The 23,759-nt window shown below is 43.1% G+C and overlaps 1 protein-coding gene across 10 annotated transcripts in view; it reads right to left on the bottom strand.

Moving 5' to 3' along the window:
* CELSR2 (cadherin EGF LAG seven-pass G-type receptor 2) overlaps positions 1-23,759 on the bottom strand; it is a 357,573-nt gene that overhangs the window by 166,061 nt on the left and 167,753 nt on the right. For all 10 annotated transcript variants that reach the window (XM_085870520.1, XM_085870525.1, XM_085870524.1 and 7 more), the window contains exons 4-5: positions 17,858-17,973; positions 16,360-16,448 (exon numbers count right to left, since the gene is read on the bottom strand). In XM_085870520.1, the coding sequence (XP_085726646.1) occupies positions 16,360-16,448; positions 17,858-17,973 (205 nt within the window). The remainder of the gene's footprint in view (positions 1-16,359; positions 16,449-17,857; positions 17,974-23,759) is intronic.

Consider the following 23,759-nt stretch of genomic DNA (forward strand, 5'->3'; position numbering starts at 1 on the left):
TAGTCCGAGAGGGTCACGACTGGATTGTCCGTCCGGTGGGCGACGTGCCGCGATTCGAGTTACGTGGCCGTCCGCACGCCGGCGGGCGCGAATCCGCAACAATATACATATATATATATATATATATATATATATATATATATATATATATATATATATATATATATATACATACATACATACATACATACATACATACATACATACATACATACATACATACATACATACATACATACATACATACATACATACATACATATGAGCCTGGTGTTGGCGCAGTGGTTAGGGCAGCGGCTTGGGATCCAAAAGGTCCTGAGTTCAAACCCCGTTAGGCCACTGAATTTATACACCAGGGGGTTGACTCAGCCTGTCATCCTTCCGAGGTCGGCGAAATGAGTACCAGTGTACTGGGCCGGTGTATACCCTGGTTAAAATAGGTGTACCATATCCCTGTGTTGTCAGAGGCGACCAGGGTTGCGTCAGGAAGGGCATCCGGCGTAAAACATGTGCCAAATCACAATGCGGATCATGCGGATGATTCGCTGTGGCGACCCCTAAAGGGAGCAGCCGAAAGAAGAAGATATATATATATATATATATATATATATATATATATATATATATATATATATATATATATATATATATATATATATATATATATATATATATATATATATATATATATATATATATATATATATATATATATATATATATATATATATATATATATATATATATATATATATATATATATATATATATATATATATATATATATATATATATATATATATATATATATATATATATATATATATATATATATATATATATATATATATATATATATATATATATATATATATATATATATATATATATATATATATATATATATATATATATATATATATATATATATATATATATATATATATATATATATATATATATATATATATATATATATATATATATATATATATATATATATATATATATATATATATATATATACACACAAAAATATATATATACAGAGATGCCAACTTTTGGAAATCAGAATTAGGGAGGATTTGCAACCGACACCAAATAATGTGCGCGAAGCGCACATCTCGAGCGCGGAGCGCTCGACCCTTGCGGCGGGGTCCAGGGCCCGCCTTAGGGCCCTGGAAGCTCTGGGGTTCTCGACGCTCTCTAGTGCCCTCTGAGCCCTATTTTGGAGCATTTAACATGTTAAGAATTCCCACTTTTTGAACAAAAAAAGGGGAAAATTGTGCACTTTTTAATGTTACATGTATGTTAATATTAGTAAGTTAGGGGACAATCAAAGATTAACAAAAAGCACAAAAGAAGCAATATTTTTCTTACCTTACTGGCTGGTACTACTGCTGCTTGCTTTTTCCATGGCAGCTTTGCTGAGTGACAGCTGTGTGGCTCTTTTAGCCCTTCTGATTATGTCTTTGCTGTGTTCTCTCTGGTAGCAAGGGGTGCTATGAGCTAGTTTTTCAATTAAGAGAGCTTCCAGGGTTTTGACACTCAAATTGGGACGAAATTCAGTATGATTCTTCCGTACAAGACTGAGTGCCCGCTCACATGATGCGTTCGAATGAGGAATGACCAAGATTCCCTTCATCACTTTGCTCAAATTAGGATACTTCTTGGCACCAGTGCAGGGATCTGTGAGCTGTGAAATCCGATGCCACTGCTCATCCACTCTCACTGTCTCAGTAGCAATTGTAGCTATGGAGGCGTCTGCCTGGTAGTGAGTGAATTCACTCTCAAGACTGTCTATGTCACTATCACCGCCACTGAACAGACAGGGGAATTTCTTGATGAAAAACTCCACACAGTCAAACCCCACTTCTTGGTGTAGCTTAACATCCAGCACCTGAGCATGCTTGGCTAATTCATCATCTAGCGGCCAGGTTTTGAAGATGTAATTGCAGGCTTTCACATAATATGAGCGAACTGCACTGAAGAAACCTTGGATGTCTGACTCACTCAGAGTGAAGGTGGATTTCTTGAGACTCCTTTGTTCCCTTATATACAGTTTGGCATCGTTCCCAATCATGAGGTCCTCATCATTCTTCTGATGATTTCTGTCAGAGAAGGGTACATTTACCAGAGCAACCGATGACACCCATGGTTTCAAAAACCGTACGAAGATATCTTTCAGAAGACCATTCAATTCTCCGTGCAGGAGATGAATACAGGGTTCGTCTCTTTGGAGCAGAAGATTCCCCTTCTCAAAAAGCTTGTTAGCATATCGAAGGAAGAAACAATAGAGTTTTGTTTGTGGAGACAAGAACATCCTGTTGACACGTTTTTCTCTAGATTCCTGCACAGTGTTTGAGGAAGATGCGCTTTTAGTTGTAGAACTCGTAGTACACTTAGCCGCAGGGCGATCACACTTGCGTTTACTGCCAGCAGAAGAGGTCAGACTCGTAGTACCAGATCCAATTTTACGTTTGAGGAGAGAGCTTGAGGTAGGTGCAGCCAAGGAAGAAGACCTCTGATTCGAAGGTTTTGCTGAGCTTCTATCAAGTGATTTGGCAAAAGCAGAACTTAACTTGGGTCCTTCTTTGCCTGTGGATGGGACTATCACAGTCTTTCTCGACTCTGAAGGGATCTGCTTTGTAGATGAACGTGATGAAGGGCCGGTGATGCTACCTGCTCTCAGCATTGGTTTTGGTGCTGTCCCTGCTGTCTTCTTCGCAGCAGATACTGCATGCAATGGTAGTGGTGAATGCTGCTCCACTAGTGCTTGATCCTGCAGTGCCAGTACTGGCAGTAGATACAGTGCCGTCCTTCTTGCTCGTTGTTAGAGTCTTGGCTACAGTTGGTTGCATTTTTCTTCGTACTTCTTCTTTGAAGAAGAGGCGAAGTGGCTCCCACTGTTCAATCAGCCTGTCTAGGCACTGACCAAGGGACAGCCACCTTGTTGCGACATGCTTCAGAATCTTGTGTGTCGGGGCATCACAGAGTTCTTGCAGTGCTTTCACTCCTTTGACGCGTTTACTACTTTTGTCCAAATAGTAGTAAATATCGATGAGAAAGTCATCTAATTCAATGGGTAAGGCCTGAGCCGCCTTCTTGGCCGTATTGTGCATCATATGGCAAGGGCATCCCATGATGTAGCACTCTGGATTTTGTTTGTGGATATAAGCAGCGACTCCTTTGTGCTTGCCCACCATGACAGAGGCATTATCAGCACAAAAGGAAACACAATTTCCCCACGGAATTTTCCTGTCACTGAACTCATGATCAAGCAGTTTGAAAATGTTTTCTCCAGTGGAATCTTGTTTGCACGCAGGCAAACTTAGCAAACCTTGCTTCACAATCCCAGCACTGTTGTCATAGTACGAAATCAGGACAGGATATAGCTGGGCCTCACCACTGTCATTGCTACCATCTGTAGCTAGGCTAAATGGAGCTAGTCCAGCAATATCGGCAATAGATGAAGCAGTAACATTTGACAACTCACCAATTATTGCTGAAGTTTTTGTTCTTGCACATCCATACTTTGAAGCAACTTTTGAATCTGGAAACATCTTTTGAAATAGAGGTCCAGCATGATCTGAGACTGATATGGGCAAGTTACGTTCCACAATAAATCCACTAAAGAGAAGTTCCGCTCGGGTAACATCCTCTTCCTCGCTTGTCCCTTGTTTGGTGAAATAATTCAGAAGTGTACCGGTACTCGTGCTCGAAGATCTCTCCTTTGCAATGTCTGTGTGCCGTTTGCTTCCAACGTGCTTCCGAATATCATCGCGACCTCCGTGCTCAACTGAAATATCAACGCTGCATACTGTACAATACGCATGATGAATTCCTCTTTCAGACTTTCGAATACACGGGTATTGGAGACTGTATTCGGTCTTGTACTTCTGAGACCATTTCTTGGTCTTCGTAAGCTTCTTTTCTGCCATTTCGTAATCAACATCGAGGGCTTGAAGCATCGGTAACTTCGAAGTCGATGTTCCACAGCTGCAGCGCGACTCGTAGAACTCTAGCGGCTGTTAAACACTGCACGGTGGTCGCGACCGCCGGGCTGGTACGGGGCCCAGCTGCATGCAGTGAGCGTATCGCATGCATATACACTGTGCATACATACCGCATGCACTGTATTGCACACATACCGCATGCACTAAATCTCAGTGCATGATCGCATAAGCGAGATCCAGACCCAATGTTTCGCTGCTCCTCATTTGAATTTGCAATTTTTTACGTACAATTTGGTAGCAGCGAACGTTATGGAGTTACCACATGCTATACGTAGCAGACGATGCTTTTCATTCAATTCTCATACTAGTACATTCTGATTAGTGAACAGTGCAAAAATATCAAAATTTCGGGAGGATAAGGATAGTGATCGTAAGGGCGGGAGTTTGGGTGAATTTTCGGAAGCCTCCCGATGAAATCGGGAGGGTTGGCATCTGTGTATATATATATATACACATATATATATATATATATATATATATATATATATATATATATACACATATATATATATATATATATATATATATACATATATATATATATATATATACATACATATATATATATATATATACATACATATATATATATATATATATATACATATATATATATATATATACATATACATATATCTGTAAATATATATATACATATATATATATATATATATATATATATATATATATATATATATATATATATATATATATATATATATATATATATATATATATATATATATATATATATATATATATATATATATATATATATATATATATATATATATATATATATATATATATATATATATATATATATATATATATATATATATATATATATATATATATATATATATATATATATATATATATATATATATATATATATATATATATATATATATATATATATATATATATATATATATACATATATATATATGTATATATATATATATATATATATATATATATATATGTATATCAGATCTGGGACACATCCTGGTCAAAACCACCACAGTCTGCCAATAAAATATGAGCACTTACAACAGAACAGATTTGTTGAAGTTTTACAACATCTCAGCTTTGTTTTCTTTAATTTCATTGCATTTTCCAGGTCCAAAAGTTTTGTCAGTGAAGGACCTTGTATGATGAATGGTTTTTCTGCAAACAAAGTCAAGGCTTGTGGAAGAGCTAGAACACAGATTGATCAGGATGCAACGGAACAAAAGGAATAGTAGAAAGAGAAGGGGGAACACCAACAGTTGAGTTGAGGGACAAAATAGAGGGAGACGTGGACAAATAAGTGATGTGGGGAGGAATAAGAGGTAGGGCAGGTTATGGGAGGATGCACAGGGTGGACAAGATAGATACCGAAGCAAACTCTGAGGAAAAAGGTGGGCTGGGGGAAGGGGTGTTCAGGGGTAGAAATTAACATGGTTTTGGATAAGGGATGATGTGAGATGGTACTGAACAGCTGTCTTGAAGACCCAGAGGAAAAAAGTTAGATTGAAGGACCTCATATATATATATATATATATATATATATATATATATATATATATATATATATATATATATATATATATTTAATGTAAGGACCGACCTGAAACTCCCTGTAGTGTCTATCCTGTTTACCCCGTGTACCCTGCCCGATCCCTATCCCTTCCCTAGATCTCCTAATGTCTCTGTTCCCCACTGTTTTGTCCTTCTCTCTCCCACCCCTCTTATCTCCTGCTCTCCTTGTTGTACATTCTGGATGTCAGCTATCATATGAGCCTCGACATTGTGTACATTTTTTTTTCTAAAAAAAGACAGACTGTGCAAGATGGTTGACAGGCAGGACAAAAAGAGGAACAAATGATTGGAGGTGAGCAGTGATCCTGGATTTGGGTAGGTTCACCAGAAGTGGGTTGCTGCTGAAATGCGTGTACTTGTAGAAACCTGGGGGAGACAAAGCATGGAAAGAGGAGAGAGTACAAGACCAGAAAGGAGGTGGGAAAGACAGAGACCACTGAACTGTGTGACGGGAAAGTGATCGACCCATCGACTGAGCTTCATCACAGGACATGCCAATAATGTTGAAGGCCTTGGTTTCCATGGCATCAAACTGAGCAAAGTGTGAGGTGGAGGTGCCAGTCCAGAGGGGAGATCAACACTCCATCAAGCTATCAATGAAGGCCTTGTAGGTGGATAGGAGTTCAGGTGTGTCAAGGAATAACTTTGCACGATGGAGAATGCCCAGTTGGCAACTTCGGCTTTGGAGGCCAACTTTGAAATGTGGTTTGCCCAAGAAAGATGGTGGTTGAGAATGAGCCCAGGATTTTGAATGACTGAACTTCCTCAAGAAGATTGTTTATATAAAGTAGATAGGAGGGTTTGCCAGACGGTCCTTTTGGAGAGAGAGAGAGAGAGAGAGAGAGAGAGAGAGAGAGAGAGAGAGAGAGAGAGAGAGAGAGAGAGAGAGAGAGAGAGAGAGAGAGAGAGAGAGAGAGAGAGAACGAAAGAGAGAACGAGAGGGAGAACGAGAGGGAGAACGAGAGAGAGAACGAGAGAGAGAACGAGAGAGAGAGAGAGAGAGAGAGAGAGAGAGAGAGAGAGAGAGAGAGAGAGAGAGAGAGAGAGAGAGAGAGAGAGAGAGAGAGAGAGAGAGAGAGAGAGAGAGAGAGAGAGAGAGAGAGAGAGACACAGAGACACAGAGACACAGAGACACAGAGAGAGAGAGAGAGAACGAGAGAGAGAACGAGAGAGAGAACGAGAGAGAGAACGAGAGAGAGAACGAGAGAGAGAACGAGAGAGAGAGAACGAGAGAGAGAGAACGAGAGAGAGAGAACGAGAGAGAGAGAACGAGAGAGAGAGAACGAGAGAGAGAGAACGAGAGAGAGAGAACGAGAGAGAGAGAGAGAGAGAGAGAGAGAGAGAGAGAGAGAGAGAGAGAGAACGAGAGAGAGAGAGAGAGAGACACAGAGACACAGAGACACAGAGACACAGAGACACAGAGACACAGAGACACAGAGACACAGAGACACAGAGACACAGAGAAACAGAGACACAGAGACAGAGAGACACAGAGACACAGAGACACAGAGACAGAGAGAGAGAGAGAGAGAGAGAGAGAGAGAGAGAGAGAGAGAGAGAGAGAGAGAGAGAAAGAGAGAGAGAGAGAGGGAGAGAGAGAGAGAACGGGAGACGGAGACGGAAACTTAATTTTGTCAGGATTGAAAGACATATTTCAAGTGATTGGTAAGCTCTTGATTCTATCAAGGTCTGAAAAATATAAGGAAAAGCTTGGTATAAATGTAGAAAAGGGATTGAACACCCTTGCCTGGTTCAAGTGAGTGTGATTTAGCTATTTTGGCACTGAGTGAAGTTAAGTAAAGCACAGATTTAAATCCCTCGTCCTTCATTATATTGTTGTGAAACCATAATGTCCATGTCCTTAAAGTATATAATTATCTTCGAATCATATGATGACTGAATGAAATACTCCACTAATATTTCCCCAAAACTGCATATTTTTGGTACTTCACAACAATAAGTACAACTAAACTTTGACACATGAAGAAGTCATTCGGCCCATTATACATTTTTCACACCCAGATGAGATTTCATATTTATTTAATTGAACATAACTGATCCCTTTACTTAATTTAACACTTGGAAGTCATTTACTGTATTTGTTCGGATGGGCTGACAACAGCTCAGAGGAACATAGGTGCCTTCAAGCTATCCAGTCTGAGTTTGATTCAAGTAGGATACCGTCCTTCATAGGAAATGTCAAACCAGCTGTCCTCTTTGCTTGCATTCACTGGTGCATATTAATCTCTCGGTGGTAGGTTTCAAAAAGAGTTAGCCATTGTGGGCTGGGAACCAAGTTCTACATTTCTGTCCTAATACAGAGTGGGATTACATCACCAGCAGTGTTGGGCTGACAAAGAAAATGCATAACACCAGGCAGGTGCTGTCAATACACAAATGAATGTTAAGTGTAAAAAAGGGAAGATTATTTTATTTTTTTACCTCGTTTTTGCTTTGACCCAAGTTAATATGTCAGAACAGCACAGAAGTTTAATTAAATTAATTTGATCATTGAGTGTTTAACTGACAGGGACAAATGGCCCAGATGTATGCACACCACCAACCAAATTATCATTTCATCCCCAAACCTTTGCTCATATTCGACAGAAAACCACAGACAGACCCTTTTATTAAAGGCAGGTAATCACATGCATGTACTTGCTCATCTTCTAAAGTAAAGGATTGTGGTTGATTGAACAAGCCAAGAAAAGTGAGGATTTTGTCTTTTTGAGTTCAGATGAAGGATGGACAAAAAAAAAACACCACTTCAAGGCCAGGCATCGGGAAACCTCAGCTTGGCAGTGTGGATCGTGATTCCGACCGAGATCCGTGAGCATGTTTGTCTGGGAATTCCCAATTATATCCTTGTTTAGCCATACCTTGGAAATTGACACACATTTTCACAGTTTACACACAAAATGTCTGCCCTTTTGAGAGGGAATGAAATATAAAGTGTGAAGGAATATTGATACTGCGCAAGTGAGATTTTATTGTGGTGTTGATTGCATTGACCTCTGAATGATTCCTCCGATGACCTTCTTTAGAGTTACATTGCATGCCTTTTTCATGACAACCAGGGAAATAGTTCCGCAACATCACAAACATTTTGTTAATATCAACATTTTATCAGTACACCAGTATAAGAAGGAAACAATTTTAACAATGTGAACTTTGGTCAAAGCCATGGAACTCCTTTCAATACAGCTCTGTTGGGTGCATTAAATTGGACTATTTTCCTTGCAAAGGCTAAATTAGCTTTTTGGACAAGATTTTCCTGTATTTTTATAGCAAGAAAATACTTGACAAGTTTATTCAAGTAAAACAAAGGAAACGTGTTGGGCTTACACAATTCCTGCTTTGTCGAGATCAGACAAGATCATTGCAGTGGGTACAAGGAAGCAAGTGCCACACCAGCTGCTGTCGTTGCATGAATCCTGACCAACAGGAAATGCCTGCCACATATTAACCTGACTGTGGTACACACGAAACAGCTCTGGGAGCAGCCAGAAATTATTTAAGTATTAAAAGGCTCTTCTGGCTAGACAGTTGCATGGACTCCATATATTATGCATGAGCTTAGCAGAGCTGCACTGCTCAAAAATTGAAGAACACAGTGCAGTGTATTCATTTTTGTCGAATTTCAGCTTTTACATGAAATCACATCTACGGTATCTCCTGTATCTCTCCATGTGAGCCATCGCTCTCAGAGAAGCATCCTTCCCAAGAAAGGTGAACTCAATCACACAGTAACTCCGTACGAGGTGGGCATTGAACAAACAAAACACAGTCTCGTGAAATTCGTGAAATTGGACATACTGTACTGTGTTCTTCCACTTTTGGGAAGGACAGCCCCCTAAATCTCTGTGTGGATTGTACTCTGGAGCCAACACCGAGAAAGGAATGAAATTCTCAATTTTATAAATCAGTCCGTGTCCATCTCTGGGGATGGGAAGTTCTGGGGTAGGAGGGCATACATTAATTGTGGGGAAGGAGGACTGATCTTCCTGGATGCACAGGGAAGATGTTTCTCATTATAAAACCTCATTCTCACATAAACAACAAACATTTGATCCTTCCTTTGAGGTGATCATGATGCAGGTCAATTTGCAAAGCTGTTATTGAGGAATGGATATGGCCAAGTGCCTCATTATAGTGACATATTTCATCGGTATGTCATAGAAATTGGGGACCATCATATCCTCAACCAAAGATCTCCAATCGAGGGTGTACCAAAACGTACTGCAACACTACAAACACGGAGTGGCTGTGTGATTGTGAAGTCCTTGCTCCACACAATGAATCAGTAAAAATAATCAACTGGGAAATTATACAAAGCTTCCCAGGGGATGCCACTACTTACAAATCAGTGGACAAAGCCATGAGTGACAATGAAGCAGTTTCATACCCCACAAAGTTCCCGGACAGCCTGGAGCCCTCAGCATGCCACCTCACCACCACCTTCTGAAAATAGGAGTGCCAGTCACACTCTTATGCAGCCTTGATCCACCAAAGCTTTGAAACAGATCTCGAGTAATCATCAAACAGTTGCTGTGAATTGCCTAAATATCACCATCGCCACTGGACCAAACAAGGAAAAGCAAGCAATGATTCCAAGGATACCGATCTTCCCAGCAAACACAGACTTGCCTTTTAACTTTCAGCTAATTCAGTTTCCAGTCAGAGTCTGCTTCGGCATGACCATCAACGAGTCCGAAGGACAAAGCTTCAAGGTTGTCAGCCTAAGTCTTCAATTGCACGCATTCACACATAGCCAGGCTGTACATGGCAGCAAGCAGTGTGGCATGCCCCAAAGGACTTTATACCATAAGGTGGAAAGAAAACTCGTGATAATGTTTACCAGGAAGTTCTTCAGTGAGACCAAGTCAGTTGCACCTCATCCTCAGTTTATAGTTCAGTCAGTCATTGGCATTTTGATACAAAAAATAAAAGCAATTTTCCGCTCTTCACCAGGTTTGAACTTACTTCCCTATTCTATTTAAAATTAAGCTTATCCAGGTAAAGAACGGGTATCTTAGCTTGTATATATATATATTGTTGTGGGCGGGAGGGTCGGTGGCGAGAACGACCACGAGGTGGGGGAGGTTACATCGTCTCCCACCAGACTCGCCGGAATTGTAGGCCGTCGCTCTGGATAATTTTGTGAGCCGGCAGGTCGCTGAACTGACCATTGAATGCCAATACCTCCACCGCGTAGCATAGGGTCTTTTTGTCTGGAACCAATTTACTTAATTAACCGCGATGTCGTCTCTCGGGGAACCATTCCCTCGGCACGTCTTGCTCAAACCGGGTCACTCTACTGACTGCGATAGAGTTCCAACTACCGACTACCAACTCTGGTTCGGGTGCAGTCGAGCGGAACTGCCAAACCCATGCCGGCGAGGATGAACCGATTATCGGGTATAAAGACCCGGCTCAAACTCAGATCCGAACCATGCTGGACCAATGCAAGAAAGGACGGAAACGAACTGGGAACATTTCTACACTAATTTATTTACAATAAAGAAGACACAGAGCAAGACTTATTGCAGATATGCAAGCAAGAATTTACAATGATGGAAAACACTTAACAGTTCTACTTATAAGTCGGGCCCACACACTCATACGCACACTCAGACGATTTATTGAAAGATCCTCGCAGCCAGAGAGGGAGAGACGAGCTGGGGGTCGCAGTTCACGTGGGTACATGCACGTTGAAGGGAGAGAGTGCTCCACGGTGCGGCACCTGCTATTGGTCGTGCGACTCGGCCCACAGTCACACGCGTGGGGCTCGTGCCCGTGGAGTAAACCAAGCGGGGGAGTCGGAGTCCCAGGGCGGAGATCAGGGTTGCGACGGAACCCAGGAAAACTCCAGGAATGCCAACAAAATGTAGAGCGCACACCAACCAACTTGCTCCTCCAAAAGAACTCTCGTTCCTCCTCCAAGAGACTTACTCAGAACCAACGACCGAACCCCCTCAGAACTCTCCGCTGAGGATGGCGTCATACCTTTTATGGACCTCCCCGAACGGGGCGGGGGCTCAGTGGAACAGACGTCACTGTCTGCCCTGATTGGACGGGGCTCCCATGGGTCCGCCCTTTCTTGGCAGGGTTTCGGCGATGCCGGGAAAACCCCGCCCCCACTCCGCGAATACCCATACTCGTCAAAAAGAAGTTACAAGGTTTGTGGAAGCCGAGAAGGAACTGTCAGAGATTCTGCCTCAGACAGCGAGTCGCCGGTTAGGCGAGTGAAGCGCTTGTTGAGTGGTGTTGTCGGTTTGTTTGTTGGATTGTCTGTTGGATGATCGTTGGATGGTTCGTTGGATGATTTGTTTGATGGTTGTCAGATGGTTTGTTGGATGGTTCGTTGGATGTAATAACCTACCTAAAAGGACATCGCAACGCACACCTTTGATTCTCCACTAGACAAAAGGAAGGGACCTGTCTCACATGTACTTAATGGAATAACTGATTCTTGGGACATCTGTATGTTTGAATGCATATATATATATATATATATATATATATATATATATATATATATATATATATATATATACACACACACACACACACATACACACTAATAATGTCAGGGTGTATCTGTGTGTCTCCTCCATTACTCCAAAACCATAAAACTGAGCAGCCTGAAACTTTGCATGCAGACTAACAAAACTCCAAGGAAGTGCGAGAGTGAAAATTGGATGTTTGGGTTAATTGAAACATCCCTTATGAAGATATTAACGGCCTTATTTAATTATATCCTTCATCAGGTGCATCCTTGGACACCTCACTCACACTCAATGGGAGTCCTAATTCGCCATTTTGTTCGGCCTATTCAAACATGTCTCAATTTGGAAACACGGTCTACTCTCACAGACTAATTACAGTATATAATCAAAATATTACGTCGGATTTGAGAATCGGATCTGGTGGACAAAATAAGTGTTGAAATCTTGAGTGAAATCTGAAAAGTTAAAAAAAAATTAGCGATATTTATAGCTTTGTGTATTTATTTAAGCAAAACATTAAACTTAACTTTCTCTACTGTTCGTACGATTATATTGAGAGAAGAAAAGATTATGGAATGTGCAGAAATTGTAACTTCATTGAGTGAAATGCTGTGCTTCATAACCTGCTTTTGCAATCTGTGACGGCACAGTCCACAGAGGTCATTTATTTTGGCAATTACATGTGCAATTTGCTCTTTCCATTTTGAGTGATTTGATTACATTATAAAATATTAATATAAACATACTATTATAGTTCCGCCAATATATTAATAGTCAGTCGTTTCTGCAAACGAAGAGGAACATTTTTTTGTTGCTGCAAATGAAAAAGCTTTTTTTTTCTTTTTTTTTGCCTTACACCGTCATGTGCATGCTTTCATTACAAAATATTAATATAAATATACTAATAGTTACTTCAATATATTAATAGTTGGTAGTTTCTGCAAACAAAGAGCTATGTAGACAGCACACATGGACAAAGTAGATATGGGAACAAATGACTCTCCGTGGGGTGTGTGTGCCTGTTCTTGGTAACATGTGTGCGATGCGTGGGTTTCGTGGGCGTGCGATCTGAACTCGAACTCAGGCTTGTGGTGCATGGCGCTGTGGAGGAGGTGATGCGACTGTCTCGTGAACCATGTACTTCAGCAGCGACGAAGCATCGGGAGCAGACGTGCTGCGGCATCGAAGCCACGTGGGACGTACCACCATGCAGTGCGGGTGTGGGGAAATCTGTGCATGTGTGCGAGTGAAAAGTTGAGTGTATCGCCGGTGCGCATGCACATTTTGCATGGACCACGAGAAGGTTGGAGGAATGCGTGGGTTGTGGTGTGGGACTGCATGCAATGAGGCTATTACCAAATAAACAGCATTAGTTTTGATTTTTAAATGCTACCACCCGGTTTTATGTCGAACATGACGGTTAAAAAGAAAATGCTGCTGGTTGGGCATGTTTTATCATCATTCCTTCCCATTCCCTCCCCTCACACTGCCTTCCCATTCCCTCCCCTCACACTGCCTTCCCATTCCCTCCCTCACACTGCCTTCCCATTCCCTCCCCTCACACTGCCTTCCCATTCTTTCCCCTCACACTGCCTTCCCATTCTTTCCCCTCACACTGCCTTCCCATTCCCTCCCCTCACACTGCCTTCCCATTCCCTCCCCTCATGCTGCCTTCCCATTCGCTCTCCTCACGCTTCCTTCCAATTCCCTCCCCTCATGCTGCCTTCTCATTCCCTGCCCTCACACTTCCTTCCAATTCCCTCCCCTCATGCTGCCTTCCCATTCCCTTCCCTCATGCCACCTTCCCATTCCCTCCCCTCACGCTACCCTCCCATTCCCTCCCCTCACGCTACCTTCCCATTCCCTCCCCTCACGCTACCTTCCCATTCCCTCCCCTCACGCTACCTTCCAATTCCCTCCCTTCACCCTGCCTTCCCATTCCCTCCCGCTGCCTTCCCATTCCCACCCTTCATGCTGCCTTCCCATTTCTTCCCCTCACGCTGGCTTCCCATTCCCTCCCCTCACGCTGCCTTCCCATTCCCTCCCCTCACGCTGCCTTCCCATTCCCTCCCCTCACGCTGCCTTCCCATTCCCTCCCTTCATGCTGCCTTCCCCTCCCTTGCACTGCCTTCCCCTCCCTCTTCATGCAATCCTCGTCTCAACCCCCCTCCTCCACCATACAACTCTCTGGAGGTCAAGGAGAGGAAAGAGTGTCAAATAAATGTGCTAATTGGCCAAATTAAAGCTTTTTTGTTTTTATTTTTATATTTTTTTCTTAGCAGTTGGAACTGCTGCTCGAATCATTTCAATTTTTACATAGCAATGAATTGCCAGATCATGGTATCATAGCCGACAAGTACACATGTACTTGTACTCTAAGCTCTCGTCTGGGTTTGTATCCCAACTCAGCTATAAACTGTCATCCCAGTGTTTCACAGGCTGGGTCATTCATCAATGTGTGTGCCGTCTCTCAGAAGGACATTCAGCTGGGCATCACATCTGCTGGAACCCCCCCCCCACCCTCCTCCTCCTCCTCTCCCTACATTCACTCCCCTCACTCCCCACTCCCTCTCTCACCCTTCTACCTCTCTCACCCCTATCCCTCTCCCCCCAGCCCTATCCCTCTCTCCCCCACCCTTATCCCTCTCTCTCCCACCCTTATCCCTCTCGCTCCCACCCTTATCCCTCTCTCTCCCACCCTTATCCCTCTCTCTCCCACCCTTACCCCTCTCTCTCCCACCCTTATCCCTCTCTCTCCCACCTTTATCTCTCTCTCTCCCACCCTTATCCCTCTCTCTCCCACCCTTATCCCTCTCTCTCCCACCCTTATCCCTCTCTCTCCCACCCTTATCCCTCTTTCTCCCACCCGAATCCCTCTTTCTCCCACCCTTATCCCTCTCTCTCCCACCCTTATCCCTCTCTCTCCCACCCTTATCCCTCTCTCTCCCACCCTTATCCCTCTCTCTCCCACCCCTATCCATCTCTCTGGCCTGTCTCCCTCTCCTCCTCCCCTCCCCGCCGTCCATTTTCCTTACTCTCTCCCTCCCTTAGCCTTCCCCTCCCTCCTCTCTCTCTCTTCTCCCCAAACCCCCCCCCCAATATTATCGTCAGCGAAGCAACGGGTTGTTATTGCTGACATATATATATATATATATATATATATATATATATATATATATATATATATATATATATATATATATATATATATATATATATATATATATATGAAAACAAAGAGCCACCTGCATCTCTCACTTGTGAATGGAGGGAATAAGCAATCAGCTAGGACTACAATCAATTAAGCCCAGGTGGCTAGGATTATATAAATAAATAGACTTCTCCCATGCTCTTTTCGCCGAAGAAGCTGCATAAAGCAACCATGAAAGAGCTACCCAAGGTAAACCCTTTTATGTTTCAAACCCTTCCCAGGTTGCTTTATTAACCCTCTTTCATGGTTGCTTTATTCTTTGGCTGGAAGAGCATGGGAGGAGTTAAATATATACAACATATTTATATGCACACAGCATATGGGTACTACCACATCGATGGGACAAGTGTGTACGTGTAGCACGGAAATACTTTGAGGAACTGGTGAAATCTCATCAACCACTCCGTGCTTCTTGATCTTGACCGAGAACAAAACATCTACGTCAACATTGAAGTATCATCATAGGATGAGCATGGTGTCATATTTTCACTGCAAACATCTATTCTCAGAAGCATTTGCTCTCCACAATTATTTGAGTAAAATCACCTGATTATTTGGTGACCTTCACATACAAATGTAACATAACACACAAACTGCAGAGACGATTCAGCTCAACAGATGATACATGCCCATAAAGTCTCCTCCTATGAAATGTAACACGATTTCAAATTCATACAATTGCAGGCGGGACAGCTGTTTCACCACCTTCATGTGAAAAGTGTGCTCCATTATGTGCTCCTGGCATTGCAATGTCAATGATAGTTCATTATACTTTGTGCTTCTGCTGCTGCTGCTGTTAATCTTGAAGTAGTTGATTAATGATTTGACTGTACTTCATTTGATTTTCATGGATTTTATTTGGAATGCAGCAAATCTCTTTTCCTTCAATATTCCTTCCAAAGGACCGAGCACGGGTATCCCGAATGCCACATCAACTTCTGCCAACACATTAGAATGGCACTATCAATCATGTCTGACCACAAGTGATCAGGTGCAGCACGAGAGAACACAAAGACAAGCACACCATCAGTCTTACCTTGTTGTAGTACTGTACACGAACCGTATGCCACTGCCCATCGCTCACTCCACCCGGAACAAACGGTGAGACGGCTGTGGCCTCCTCACCTATACCACAGACAGAAACATTGATCCTTGGAGGTGAGAGAATGCATGTAAATATGAACTTATGTTGCTTTCATAAAATGGAAATACAAACAACTGTAAAAAGAAAAACCCATTTATTCCTTTGAGGTTCAAATGAAAATCCTGTGGAATTCCTTTAAATTTTCTGGAGCTGAGAATGGGATAGCTTCACATTTCTACCACTGAACAATTTCAAAAAGCCCGTTTTGTGGTGCGTTTGAGATTTCATCATCCGTGACCCAGTCTTATTCCCTTACTATGAGCATATCTATCTGTCTTCACGATGTCACTGCAAGTTCAAGACCCTCGTTATCCCCATTTATATTGTCATCTGCCAGACTCAACATGCATATCTGTACTTCATTGTGATCCGGAGACTGCTGAAATAAAGGATCCCTTCTCCAGCACCCTTATGGAACTCGTTTGTTGCTCATCTTAACAGGTCCACCTCATGGTATTTTACAACCCTTTAACTTGTGTCAAATTCTAGCTATCATGGGCAGCCTGTGGCTGCTGGTTGCATCATTTTATCGGGGCTTTGCCGCTGATGCAGTGCCCTGATGCCCTCTATTACCAGTACACTGGTACTCATTTTGCCAACCTCAGAAGGATGACAGTCTGAGTCAACCCCTCCTGGTGTCATTTCAACGACTGACAGGGGCTCAAGCTCAAGACTCTGAGATCTTAAGCCAGCCACCTTAACCGTTAAGCCAGCACCAGGCTTTTGTCAAGCTCTGAACTGAGATAATAAAATAAATAATTCTGGGGTTTTATGCACTTTCAGGCCAAGACTTCGTTTTCATGCAAATATAATGTGCATATTAAGGAGGCCATCTAAATATGTTTATTTGTTGATGTAGGCATGAAGTAACAACAAGCAAATCCTTTTGATTTATTCCTTTTTTGACAATTCTGTCTGGGATTGATTAAAATGGGCCTGACACCCTTCCTACACTTTCTCAGTTTTACATCGAAACAGCACGATGCCAGTCTGGATGGCCGCAAACTGATCTAGCAACCGACATTTTATTGAAGCAAGAGAAAGGCGTTAACTGCTGAAAAGCTCTCCCAGTTGTGTGAACGCACCAGCGGGAGGCTGGCTTGGCATGTTTTGGATGAGATGAGCTGGATTTGAACTAAGAAAGCACGGGTCACTGCACAAAACCTCCGATTGCTGAGCTAACCCAAAAGCCCAAGGAGGCAGATATACGGCTATTTCATGACTCTCCGTTTCTCCGTCAGTGCAGCAAAAAAAACCAGCAATAACTCTCGTCTTTCGGCCATTTCATCTCATTGCCACGTTGCCGTCTCCATTGTGCATGTACAGGACTTGGCAACTCCAGGAATATTGTCCACATTGAAATAATTCCACTTCATAGTGGGTTCCTCACCTGCTGAGAATGTTAGCTGGACCTGCCCATCAATGATTTCTAGGGCAATGAAGTCATGCTTTTCATTGAATCTTCCATTGTAGAGAAGGAGGCCATCTTTACTCATGGAGGCAAACCTAGGGGTGGGCAGTAGTGGTGGTGACCATAATGTTAGCAAGGTTTCGGTGGTGTTGAACATATAAACCACAAGAACATTTGGAGTGAGGTATAAAAGAACCAAATTAGGTTGTGGGAGAGCAAGGAAATTGAGAATTTATACATTTAAAGAAACATCAGAGCAAAGAACAGCTAGGGAATGGGTGCTCCGGTTAATGATAAGAAATTAAAGAGATCCATTCAAAGAGTGAAGAAGAGCTCGGCAATGTAGGTAGAACAAAGCAGTATGCAATGCCATTCTGCAGAAGCCTCAACTAAGGTGATGCCAGTCAGCCAGGTGAGGTCCTTCCTTTATTTTGTATACCAAGTCGAGGCCCGTGGAGGAGTTAGAACATCGAATGAATCAGGACGTAAAATAACAAATGGAAGAGTAAATAGAGAGAGGGCGACACCAACGGCAGGGTTGAGGGACAAAATTAAGGGAGACTCGGACAAATAATGGGTGTTGGGAGGAATGAGGGGTAGGGGTGGATAACATGGATACAGAAGCAAACTCTCAGGAAGGAAAAACTGGAAATTTAAACAATTGTGTGTAAACTGAAACACTTGCTTCCAACCTTGGGGAACATTTGAGTGTGATAAGAATTTGCTTGCATGGAAGAGAGAAATTTGAACAAAAACATCAGCTGCACCGTTCTTGCAGTCATGCACAACCAAGCAGACCTAAGCCATGGGATAGGTCTCACCTCGCGTGACTGACAGCGCCGTTTGGCAGTGTGAAACCGGCTTTAGGAAGATTACATTTTCTCATTTTTGGGCTTGTAAAGGCAAAGCCTGCTGTTCACTAATCCCCACCAGCAACGGTCAAGCACCATTTCAAATCAAATCGTGGAATCAAATCCTCGATCGGTTCCAGAGGTGTGATTCGAGCAAGTTTCACATGAATGGGACCATTACGTTTGGGTTCAAAAAGCAGCTGTGGAGAAAGAAACACCGTTCTTGGGATGTGAGGACGAGATAATTTGAGAGTCAGGTTGGGTTCTTCTTCCACCATGTGTTTTATCAGTTTTATGATCGTCTCGTGTGAAGTTAGAGCAAACCGTGCAAGTCCTCATCAACGGTTTCAGCCGTCACAGTTATCGCTGTAAACTTTACTTCATCGTAGTGCTGAGTTCCATGAGGTTGAAATTGGTTGCCAAGATACTTTGTTCATGGATAATCACTTACCAGTGCTCGACTGTATATTTTGTACTCATTTTGTTTACTCAATGGAAAGTTAATTATCTCCATGGATGAAGAGAGTATGCGGATTTCCAATTTGTGTGCAGAGAAGAGCTGTGTGTCAATTACCTGCAGTGGATGACTTAAATGCTAATGTGCTGTGGTCTAGGCTTATCTCAAGGCTCAGAAAACAAGGTAAATTGGCATGAAGGTTCCCATCCTTATTTGCAACCACATCAATGTGCAGGACATTATGGATATAAATCTCTCATCGCAGAATTCTCTCACAATTCCTTCCCGTCCCCTTGTTATCTTGTTCGGTAACTCATTTTTCCACCCTTAAAGACCCCCTTTTTCCAGTTTTCTCTTCCTAGTCATCTATCTGCTCATATACGAGTATTTAAAGGAGGTTGGAGAGGAACAAGGATAAGAGAGGGAGATTGATGTATTGCATAGGATATTGAGGATCGGGTGGGGAAGGGAAGAGAGAGGTTAGGAATATGCCATTTTGCATTCATAATATATGGATGGTCCATTATTGCTTCGCAAATTTAATTGTATGAATTTGCCATATGATGAAGGAATATTAGCCTGATCCACGGGAACATATCGGGCCCAATACATTTTTGAGATATCGTGCTATATATCTTTTTAGGCCCGATCTCTCAATGGTGAAGAATCCGGATGCGGATCCAGATCCGGATCCGGATCTTCACCAAAATCTAATCAGTTCGTCGTTGCCACACACCCAACCTGTCCACTAAATTTCATCTGGATCCGTCCACAACTTTTTCAGATGTCCTGCACGCAGACAGACAACAGCCAAACAAACAGCCAAACAAACAGACATACAAACAGACAGAAAGGGGTGAAAACATAACCTCCTTCACCTTTAATGGCAGAGACGAATCTACCTCCTTCAACAAACGAAATGAAAATCTACCATGCCACCATCCTTACAATCCACCTGCATGGTGCTGAGTCCTGGGTCTGCCACAGATGTTAAATTGGGTGTCCCCATCCACAAGTATTTGTTGGTCGACATTAAAAAATCCCGTGGTATCATTCGCAAAGAGTAGCCAAGTTCCAAATTTCTGCTCTAATCTACAAGGGGCACGGCATCAGTGGCACTGCTGCACCTCTGCAAGAATTGATGCTAACCTGCAGCTATGTGCTGCATGTGAATGACACTCTCAAGAAGGGCTTGAAACCCAATGTTCAACCAATACTCCTGGTGTAACTTACAGTTGACAGGACTGAACGGAGGGAAATGTTTTGTGAGAGGTGGCACACAACACTTTGAAGAGCAGCTGCATCAGGCTCATGAAATCAGATGAAATCAGCAGAAAAACAGAACTAGTGCACAAGTAGGTCTCAAACGTGTCAACATTGACAACTTAATCTACCGTGCGCGTTGACATCATTGCCGATCCGACATTGGACTCTTCAATCACGAGTGGACCCAAAAGAGACCAACTCCAAGATATACTCGAAAACAAGATGTCAACTAAGATATGCACATAGCAGACAAAAAAATGGAAACACGAGGGTACACAGGCCATACAACATATTCAGTGCCTATAGAAAGTCTACACCCCCTTTCAAAATTTTCACTTTTTGTTGCCTTATAACCTGGAATTAAATTGCGTCAAATCAGACTTTTTCCACCTTTATTTACACATCGTAACCCACAACTTCCAAATGAAAAACAAATTCTACAAATTTCTTTAAATTATTTAAAAATACAAAACGAGAATATCTTGGTTGGAGAAGTGTCCACCCCTCTTGAGTTCATACTTGGTGGAAGCTCCTTTGAAAGGAATTACAGCTGTGAGTCTGTTGGGATAGGTCTCTACCAACTTTACACACCTTGATTGGGCAATATTTGCCCATTCTTTTGGAAAAATCTGTTCAAGCTCAGTCAAGTTTTGTGGGGAGTGTTGATGGACAGCAATCTTCAAGTCATGTCACAGATTTTCAGTTGGATTTAGGTCGGGGCTCTGATTGGGCCCACTCAAGGACATATATGTTTTTGTCCCTTAGCCACTCCAGTGTAGTTTTGGCTGTGTGCTTCGGGTCATTGTCAAACTGAAAGGTGAACTGTCCCAATTTCAGCTTTTTTGCAGAGGGCAGCAGGTTTTCCCCTCGGATTTTTCTGTATTTTGCTCCATCCATTTTCCCTTACATCCTGACAAGTGCTCCAGTCCCTGCTGATGAGAAACATCCCCATAACATGATGCTGCCACGACCATGCTTCGCAGTAGGGATGGTGTTATTTGGGTGATGTGCTGTGTTCGGTTTGTGCCAAACGTAACGTTTTGCATTTAGGCCAAAAAGTTCCATCTTGGTTTCGTCAGACCACAAAACTTTGTGCCACATGATGTCAGAATCTCTGGAGTGGTTTTCTGCACACATCAAACGGGACTCAAGGTGGGCTTTTTTGAGTAATGGCTTCCTTCTTGCCACCCTACCATACAGGTCAGACTTGTGGAGTGCTTAGGATATTGTTGGCACATGCACACAGTGACAAGTTTTTGCCATAATGGCATGTAGCTCTTTCAAAGTTGCCATTGGCCTCTTCGTGGCCTCTCTGATCAGCCTCCTCCTTGCTTGGTCATCCAGTTTGGAGGGACGGCTTGATCGAGGCAGGGTCTTGGAGGTATCATATGCCTTCCACTTCTTAATGATTGTCTTGACTGTGCTCCAAGGGATTTTCAGGTCAGGTCAGGTATGGGAGAATGCACCAGAGCAGCGTCGCTGAATCCACTTTCCACCGGCACTCCAGGGGCCGCCGTCTGGCCATCACCCAGGCAGATGCCTGACCCATCCCCATCTCCTTGAGATGCCAATCAACCTGCTGCAACCACGAGGAACATGGTCAAATCATTGATCTCCTCCACTCACGAGACTCCCTCGCTGAGAGAATCTGGTGAGCAGGATCAGCATCAGGAAAACGAGCCACATGTCCATACAGCCACAGCTGACGCTCACGGACTATGCAGGTAACAAATCTCATCCGAGTCTCTCTCAGCAACCGCACGTTGGATACAAAGTCCGACCAGCGATAGCCAAGGATTCTCCGAAGAGACCTGGTACCAAAGGAATTAAGTTTCCGTCTCATATCTCTGGTCAGAGTCCAAGTCTCACATCCATAGAGCAAGACTAGCAGCACCAAGGACCTGAAGACTCGGGCTTTCGTCCTCCTGCACAGGTACCGGCAGTGCCACACCCCATGATGAATCCATGACTCCCCAGCCCTGATTTAGACGTCTATTGACTTCTGATTCACAGCCAGTAGAGACATAAATATCACTGCCAAGGTAAGTGAATCTCTCCACGAGTCAACATCCTCATTACAAACAGGCACAGACAGGACAGCAGCATCCAAGATGTCATTGAAAGCCTGGATCTTAGTTTTGACCCAGGAAACCCATAATCTCAGCGGCTCCGACTCCTCATTCAGCACCCCGAGGGCCCCAAAAAGGATATCAAAAGTCTCTGCAAAGATGACTGCATCATCTGCGAAATCAAGGTCAGAGATCTTGACATTCCCAAATGATGCACCGCAGCTTTATCTCTCCGACATCCTCCCTAAAATCCAGCCCATTTAAAGTGCTAAAAAGGGTGGGGGCCAGAACACACCCTTGACGAACTCCAGTAACAACTGGAAATAAGTCAGAGATGGTACCACCACATCTCACAGCACTCTCAGTACCAGAGTAGAGTTCAGACATCAGATCGATCAGTTTTGGTGGCACCCCATGAAGACCAAGAATCCTCCAGAGGGCATCCCGATTCAGTGTATCAAACGCTTTACAGAGATCAACATAGGCTGCAAGCAGCCCCTGCTGAAACTCTCGTCTGCGTTCGGTGAGGACCCGAAGAGCAAGGATACGGTCAATCGATAACCTCTTTAGTGTGAAGCCTGACTGCTCTGGACGCTGGTGCTCAAGCAGATGGTGGCGAATCCAATCAATAATTATCCGAGCAAAGACGTTGCCCGGCACTGAGAGCAGCGTCACCCCTCGGTAGTTGCTGCAGTCTTAGCGATCACCCTTTCCTTTCCAGAGAGGGACAATAAGGCCCCTCTTCCAATCAGTTGGGATGATGCCTGTGTTCCAGGCAGAGCACAAAACTGCATGCAACGGCACGAGTGCAGCATTTCCACCAGCCTTGAGAAGTTCAGCATGGATACCACAGATCCCTGGAGCTTTACTCCATTTCAACTGGATCACTGCAGCCTGTGTTTCTACAAACGAAGGTGGACCACAGTTGATTGGAGGGTCAGCAACAGTGATTGTAACATCCCTGACGTAAAACTCGACAGCTGATGGATCAGCCTGGTACAACCGCTCAAAGGAACCAGCTCAACGGGCCTTCACTTCGGACTCCTCTGTCAAGTACCCACCACCCTCTGCTCTAACTGCAGTACACCGAGGGATGGGCTTGGATGAACACAATGCATGAATTCCCCTGTAAGCAGGAGGAGAATCACTTGACTACAGGTGATGCTCTACCATCTACCCCCTCACAGATTCCTCGCACATAGGCCTCCTTGTCCACACTTAGCGCACGTTCAGTTTTA

This window comes from Eptatretus burgeri, chromosome 2 (assembly GCF_056783735.1).
Source record: "Eptatretus burgeri isolate ZD-2024b chromosome 2, Ebu_testis_v1, whole genome shotgun sequence".
NCBI classification, from domain to species: Eukaryota; Metazoa; Chordata; class Myxini; order Myxiniformes; family Myxinidae; genus Eptatretus; species Eptatretus burgeri.